Raw genomic sequence first — 8,526 nt, forward strand, 5'->3', positions numbered from 1 at the left:
ATAAAAAAAATAGTCATAGGGCTTTGATGATAAGAATGAACAAACTTACAAAAGATATTGAGCAGGAAGCTCAGAAGGTGAATCTAGTATAGAGTCTGTGTTAGAAAGCAGGGAAGATGGGCAGAGAAGGCATGGGAAGCAGGTAATTGAAAGCATTATTGAGAAAATGCCAAACAGCCAAAACCAATATGCTAGAGAGCGGAGGTAAAGCTGGGAAAAGTCTGAGCAGGAGTGCAAAACAAACAGAGGAACAGTCACAAAATGTCAGGAATTACGTTGAGGTCGCCCTCAAAGCTTTGTTTTTGTTTTGAAAACATGCACATTAATTGGCGAGGTCCTTCGCTCTCCTGTATAGAGGCTAGGGGTGCGATGACAGTGGAACTCAGGGGGCGGACTCATGTTTCAGCTTTCAAAAACCTACAATGCAGCAATTGAGTTAATCCCTTCCCACTATCATCGCAGCCCCAGCCTCTGTACAGGAGAGTGGAGGACCCTGCTTATTCAGCCAGGCCAACAATGCCCTTTAATGACCGACCTTTCAGACACTTAGATGGGTATGGGGTATTGCTGTCTAGCAAAATAAGCCAAACGACCCCCCATTCCAAAGGGGTGGACCCCATCGTCTGTTCCAATTTGCATGTTTGCAAAACAAAAACAAGGCTTTGTTGGGCAGTTGTATAAAACCTCAAACTCAACGCTATTCCTGACATTTTGAATTGAAAAAGCTTCTTGGATGAGAAGTGAAGCGTAATCAAAGTTGGAAATAAAGTCCAGTGGATTGTGTTTGTCTTTTTTTGGAATAACAGAAAATACAACAGAGAGAAAACAGAGATAATAATAAAATAGCTAAAAACACCTGATAATACAGAGCACAAGGATATGAACTGATATTGTAAACCCTGAATAGCATTAGAATATAGAACTATAGAACATGGAAATCATCAGAAGAAAAATAAAAACCACTGTGGATTCACACTAACGTGATCGTAGTGATTTCATTGCCACATTCTGGTGCTGTTGCTCACTCAACATATTGTTTGAAATTCAAATGGTGGTAGTAAGCTTCACTCCTGCCCTGTTATAAAATTGGCCAGTTTCATTTCAACATGGTGGACCTGGATTTTACAGAACAAGTCACTGTGTAGATCGGAGCGAGATGATGAGCAGATAGAGAGCACCTCAGCCTGGGCAGAGGCTGTGGGAAACTATGTAAATGATCCTCATAAACGTGATGCAGTCCACCTGTACGTAATTGAGCATGTGTTCATGAGAATTGCAAATATGAATAATTACCGCCCAGATAATTCCACATAAGGTTACAACTTCCAGCACTTCTCAGATGGTTTTCATTCACAGAAAGGGCATGGAAGACGAAGAAGAGAGACTTTACCAGTTTGTAGAACGAGGCAGTGCTGACAGCAAGCTGAGCAGCAAAATTAAACTACCATTAAAAATCAAGCAGACAGGAATAAATTACAAAAGCTGTAAATGGCATGTTGCCTGTTGGTTGCTGTGTTACGGAAATAAAAATAAAAATAATTTGGTCAAAAACTTGTGTTGAAAAATGACAGAAAAGCAAGACAGTCAATAAAAACTACTGATGGAAAACTCCCTGCAACAAAGCCTAGGCTTTGGGTTGCTGCTCTCCTCCCTTTGGAGGTACTCAATTTAGGGCCGATTTAGGGCCCAAGCTGCCTCTCCCCCTTCCCACACTGGGGGGTCTGGTGATCTCTTCCTGGGTCTGTGGGGCTGTTCCCCCCTAAGGAGTGGAGATGCATGTAAAAGGAGTGTAAGAACACATCTACTATGAATTTGAAAGAAATGTGAGTAGTTTCCCCTGGATCATGATATGCCAACTGCAGGTGTTGTGACCGATAAATCTGTCATCAGCAAATACAAATTTGATTTATAATCACAGACTTGCATATTATAATGATGTAGCCTAATTTATAATCTGTTTTAAAATGGACAATCCTGCTAAGAAACAACAAATGCAGTAATTTAGTGAAACACTAAATTAAGTGCAACAGTGATAAAATGTAAACAGTGTGGAAGAAAAAACATGGTGCAAAAATTCATAGATATGGAAGTTCAGACCATAAAATATATATGGTGCAAATATGCAGTATTTTGACTTGGTGTTATCAGTGTGCTGTAGAGGGCAGTTGCACTCTCCTCATCCTCCGCAGGAAGTACATGGGTTTCTGTGCCCTCTTGATGTGGACCCCCAAGAATTTGGTGCTACTGACCACCTTTACAGCTGAGCTGTTGATGACCAGTGTAGCGGGATTAAGCCCATTCTTCCTGAAATCAACAATGATTTCCTTCAGCTTCTCCACATTCAGGATCAGGCTTTTATCTTTGCACCATTCCACCAGCTGCTCCACCTCCTCTCTGTAGTCTTGGTCATTGTCATCTCTAATGAGGCCCACCACTGTAGTGTTGTCTGCACACTTAACAATGTGATTGGTGGTGAACCTGGGGACACAGCCATGTGTCATCCGGGTGAACAGCAGGGGGCTCAGGACGCAGCCCTGATGGGAGCATGTGCTTAGGATGATGACATCAGAGGTGTCCAACGCAGATTGACTGAGGTCTGTCTGTGAAGAATTCTTACAACCAATTGCATATGGGTGTTTTGAAGCCCAGCTGTTACAGTTTTCCAGGTGCTGTGGGATGATAGTGTTGAAAGCTGAACTGAAGTCCAGGAACAGCATCTGCACGTTGGTGTCTGTCTGCAGCCTGTCTGCTCCATTCAGATTCAATCCTGCTCTCCAAACACCCTAACGAATAAACTGTTTTCAAAAGTCACTGACCTGTCTTGGTTGTATTTGGGTCCAGCCTCTGTTTTTCACAGGGGTATATTTCAGGGATTTATGGCATCCATCTATTCATCCATTTTCCATCACACTTATCCCTACTGGTCGTGAGGGGGGCTGGTGCCTATCTCCAGCTGTCTACGGGGGCGAGAGGAGGGGTACACCCTGGACAGGTCGCAAGTCCATCGCAGGGCAGGATAGTATGATTTTAATCACATTTTTTATTTAATGGAAGCAAAAGCAAATAATTTTTTTAAAGTAGCAGGATATCAACAAATTAACGTAAACATAGCTATTGTCACATCAGTAAACGAACCTCTGCATATTAAATCGCAGGAATTTTTCAGGATTATGAAATTATCCTGTAAAATTAGGAATTGTGCATAGACCCTGCAGATGAATTTAGATGAAAATCTCACCCTGTGGGATCAAAAAAGGAGGGGAAAAATATACTCTTTTGGAAAACCAGCCTGCCTGAAATCATGCTCCCTTATTTTTATAACCTGTGTTAATATGAGAGGCTGCATGGCAGCCAGAGAAAGATCTGGAAGCCTTTCTGTGGACAGATTCACATCTCCAACCATTATGCCAAAGTGAAATGCTTACCAGGCAGTAAATGAGTTGGTAATATTTATAGAATTAAGGGTAGCCCTATATTAAAATGCTTTATTTGGATGAGGTGTTGTCTGTATTTGAATCACGTCTGCTTCCTGGTTCTGTTTCGAAACTCACAGGTGAGTGGAAGAATAGCTAAATTACCTCTGAAAGATAAAAAAAAACCTATTCAAAATGTTGGTATTGTTGTTGCTTAGTGGCAGGTGTTGAGGTCACATAATCTGGTTCATGATCACAAAAACTATAGTAGATTAAGCAGATAGACACAATAAATCTATCTGCTTAATCTACTGATTATGTTAATCTTATTTTTAAATAAATAAACTGTTTTGTTATATTACAGCTAGATGTATCTTTCTTATCAACAGGTAAAAACAACACAACAACAACTACATCACAGCCCAGCTTTAAGGCACTGCTCCAAGCTGCAACCCATTAAACCGTTAACTTAATACACTGGGTCAAGCCCAAAGTATAATAGCAGATGTTAGAGCTTTATTGCAAACAAATGAGAGTCGAACTGGATCTAAATTAGACTTTCTTAAAACCCTTAACTCTTTGTCTCCTTTTTTGAAAGATTCATAAGCAACAAGTCGCTAAAGTTTGAAACTCAAAGCTGTATAGTGAGAGGTGTGACAAAAAGGATATGTACGAATGTTTTCAAAGCACATGCCTTCAGCAGACCAAGTGTTGACAGATGATAACATGTTTGGAGATAATGAGCTGCGGCTGGAAACACGACACTGAGAGGTGAATAAAAGCGGGATGCTATACATGCTTGCTATGAGACGCTAAAACCTTCTGGATAATTGTGAAAACTTTAAGAGAGGTCATGCAGTTTAAAGTGTCACTTTAGTGATTAAACAGCTTATCAGAGTCTGGTAAGCTGAATTATAAAGTTCACAATTCAGATATATTGTGAGTTTTTTATTTTAATATACCAACTAATCATCAAACTGCATTATGAATATCAGCTTGAACTCTTGATAATGTTTCTGCTTGATTTGCACTAAAGGAGAATCATCAGTGATGTACCTCTTTTCATTTCCTTTATATGATTCCACTAATAGCAGGATCCCCGAATGAATAGAGGCTCCTCCTTGATGAGATGAAGTTGGGGGATGGTGATATTTCAGGACCTTGGTGGCTGATTGGACTGAGGATCTTGTATTTCCATAAAAAGCAGCTCCACATTCATATCAGAACCCTTATATATAAACACCCTGATAATGTTTTGTTCCCACTGGCTCTACTGTCCTCCTTCCTGGCTTTCTTTTTCATCGTAGGTGAGACATGGCTTCTTTTTTTTTTCTCCTTTACTCATCGTATCTCTGTACGAAAAATATATTTGTGTATTTTATGAGATCCTACAATGCAGAAGAGGTGGTTTATTGTTGAGTGGAGAGGACCAGTTATTGGCGTTATCACCTTCAGGATGATAGTGCCAATTTATTTTCTAAAAATATTAACAAAAAGTTCCAGTGATATTTAAATAGGTTTGCAAATTGGTTATCAGATTCTGTAATGGTAACATTTAAGGTTGCATCATTTTTTTTTAAAGCATTATACGATAATTAAGGTTGTTAGCATTAATAGTATTTTGATAGTTAATTTAAAATATATACTTAACTTAGTTGAAGAAAGAAGGATATCCTCAGATTCAAAGAAGCAAATTTAGTTTTTCCGAAATATCAAAGTTACATCCCCCTGTCAAAAATTAGAAGCGTTGTGGAGAAGCTTGTGCCTCTCAGAGAGAAGAGTCTCTTCCAAACAAAGCAAGGCTTTTCATTGATTCCCAAAGCAGCCGGTCCATTTTGTTTAATTTAGTTTATCATTTTTTGTCAAAACAGTATATGTGTGAGGAATTCCCTTAGCAACAAGAGCTGCTAATTAGGTTTTTCTTGTGTGAAACAATGGAAATAAATGTGATTCTATTCTAGTTTATTATATTTGAAGCAGATCTATTAATTCTGTCAGCAAGTAAAAATGAAAACACATTTTTACATTATCAAGGTATAATCTGCACGAAGTGAAAAAAACCGGTAGCTTCAAGTGGTTGATACAAATTTTAATCAAGTTAAAACTAATTCTGAGAAATTTATATTTTTTTAAGGATGCAAAAAACCCGTTAAAGTTAAACAATGAGACCTTTTCTCTGTTTGTTGGCTTTGTGACTAAAGCAGCTAAGCTTGGAATTGTAAAAAAAAGGGGTTTGGCAAGCTTGTTTCAGTAGGTATTGGTGCATGGGTGTTAATGTTTTTTTTGTTTTGAAGTACTGAGAAAGATGCTGTTGCAGCACATTCACTAAAGTTATTTTCTGCGAGAAGAATTGAGTGTTAATTCCAGGAGGATGTGTGGCTTATCCCACTCCCTGCGTCAGTTGTGACATCTGACCCTACCTCTAAACTTAGCTCAATAATCCCACAGCTGCTCATTAAAGGTATAATAGGAAACAGGGGGACACAGCGGGGCCTATCGTGTGACAAAAAAATAAAATAAAATAAATTGTGATGTTTGATTTATTTATTCATTTTTCCAACAGGCTGTTAAAAAAAGAACCTGCCAATATGTCTCACGAGTAAGTTATGCTTTCTCTTACCAATATGATTTTTTGTGGATTTAAGAATTAGTATATGATTTTGGTTGTTTGGTTCAGATTTACTTATGTTTCAAAATATTAAAGTGTAAAAAATTAAGAAGAAATAGCAGAAGTAGACTTTCATATTTGTTTAACTTCCAAAGAGAATTAGAAAAAAATAAATAGGATTGAGATATGTTAATGGTTTAAAATAAACAGATGAATAGCAAAAAAGCATGAAAAATTTTGTTTTATGTTCCTCACAGCAAGAAGATGAGTTCAAGCCGCAGGCACCACCTGAAGGTAAAAGAGTCTCTGCTGACATCGGCATCCAAGATGTCTTTATCAGCTGTTGAAATGATTACCTGTTGCATTTACAGAAAACTTACATTTCATTAGGAAATTATTTCCCGTGATTTGCTTTAAAGGGCTTTCAAACCACAGCTCTCATTTAAAGCAAAATTTGGCTTTAAATGAAGTTTGTCTCCTCGAATATGCTCCAGTGGGAAAGCTTACCTGAATTCTGGTGCTGACCACACAAAGCTACTCTAGTCTGCCTAAAACCTGCGTATTGTTCTGCTTTCAAGGGAACCTGATGTGAACTACTTACAGATGGAATGGAATTGGACTGTAAAGTTAACCAAAAGTGAGGAAGTGATGAGCTGTAGAAATGATTTAATGACATCTGTGATTTGAAAAAGTTTAGATCCTCACTCTGTCTTTGCCTCACGACTATGAAGCAAAATGCTGGACAGCTGGATGCCTCATGGGCTGCTCATACTGGGTTAGCTTCTTGGGAATTAACATCTCATTAAACTACACCATTTCCTCCAGGCAGTGGAAATGTATGAAAGTAACCCAAACTAAACTAAGGTGTACATTAGCCACCAAGTCAAACAAAGTCCCCCTTTATCCTGATGTGAAAATATTCCTGATATTCTGTGTATATATCATATACACTGCTTAAAAAAATTAAAGGAACACTTTGAAAACACATCAGATCTCAATGGGGGAAAAAATCATGCTGTTTATTTATACTGATATGGACTGGGTGATGTGTTAGGAACTAAAGGATGCCACATCATTTGATGGAAATGAAAATTATCAACCTGCAGAGGGCTGAATTCAAAGATACCCCAAAAATTACAGTGAAAAGAATGATGCGGCAGGCTAGTCCATTTTACTGAAATTTCATTGCAGCAACTCAAAATGGTATTCAGTAATTTGTATGGCCCCCACGTGCCTGTATGCATGCCGCTCTGGGGTATCTCCTCCCAGATCTGGACCAGGGCATCACTGAGCTCCTGGACAGTCTAAAGGTGCAACCTGGCGGCGTCGGATGGATCGAAACATAATGTCCCAGAGGTGTTCTATTAGATTTCGGTCAGGCGAGCGTGGGGCCCAATCAATGGTATCAATTCCTTCATCCTCCAGGAACTGCCTGCATACTCTCCTCACATGAGGCCGGGCATTGTCATGAACCAGGAGGAACCTAGGACCCACTGCACAAGCATAGGATCTGACAATGGGTGCAAGGATTTCATCCCAATACCTAATGGCATTCAGGGTGCCGTTGTCTAGCCTGTATAGGTCTGTACATCCCTCCATGGATATGCCTCTCCATACCATCACTGACCCACCACCATACCGGTCATGCTGAATGAAGTGACAGGCAGCATAATGTTCTCCACGGCTTCTCCAGACCCTTTCACGTCTGTCACATGTGCTCAGGTTGTACCTGCTCTCATCTGTGAAAAGGACAAGGCGCCAGTGGCGAACTTGCCAATTCCGGTGTTCTGTGGCAAATGCCAATCGAGCTCCCCTGTGCCGGGCAGTGAGCACAGGGCCCACTAGAGGACGTCGGGCCCACAGGCCACCCTTGTGAAGTCTGTTTCTAATTGTTTGGTCAGAGACATTCACAACAGTGGCCTGCTGGAGGTCATTTTGTAGGGCTCTGGCAGTGCTCCTCCTGCTCCTCCTTGCACAAAGGAGCAGATACCAGTCCTGCTGATGGGTTGTAGACCTTCTACGGCCCTGTCCAGCTCTATTGGATTAACTGCCTGTCTCCTGGAATCTCCTCTATGCTCTTGAGATTGTCCTGGGAGACACAGCAAACCTTCTGGCAATGGCACGTATTGATGTGCCATCCTGGAGGAGTTGGACTGCCTGTGCAACCTCTGTAGGTTCCAGGTAGCGCCTCATGATAACAGTAGTGACAGTGACCCTAGCCAAATGCAAAACTGGTGAAAAAGAGTCAGAAAAGATGAGAAGGGGAAAAAATGTCAGTGGCCTCCACCTATAAAACCATTCCTGTTTTGATGGTCGTCTCCTTGTGGCCCCTCTAGTGCACCTGTTGTTAATTTTACTAACACCAAAGAAGCTGAAACTGATTAACAACCCCCTCTGCTACTTACCTGACCAAATTAATATCCCAGAAGTTTAATTAACTATATGCTATACTCTGCTATACTCTTACAAAGTGTTCCTTTATTTTTTTTTGAGTAGTGTATATCA

At 40.1% G+C, this 8,526-nt stretch overlaps 1 protein-coding gene across 1 annotated transcript in view; it reads left to right on the plus strand.

Annotated features, from left to right (window-relative positions):
• Positions 1-4,569: 4,569 nt before the first annotated feature.
• LOC107093599 (troponin I, fast skeletal muscle-like) overlaps positions 4,570-8,526 on the plus strand; it is a 7,492-nt gene continuing 3,535 nt past the window's right edge. The window contains exons 1-3 of the mRNA XM_015388763.1: positions 4,570-4,720; positions 5,977-6,012; positions 6,279-6,315. Coding sequence (XP_015244249.1) covers positions 6,002-6,012; positions 6,279-6,315 — 48 coding nt within the window. The 5' untranslated portion in view covers positions 4,570-4,720; positions 5,977-6,001. The remainder of the gene's footprint in view (positions 4,721-5,976; positions 6,013-6,278; positions 6,316-8,526) is intronic.

Source organism: Cyprinodon variegatus, unplaced genomic scaffold (genome assembly GCF_000732505.1).
Source record: "Cyprinodon variegatus isolate N-32 unplaced genomic scaffold, C_variegatus-1.0 Scaffold434, whole genome shotgun sequence".
Taxonomy (NCBI): Eukaryota; Metazoa; Chordata; class Actinopteri; order Cyprinodontiformes; family Cyprinodontidae; genus Cyprinodon; species Cyprinodon variegatus.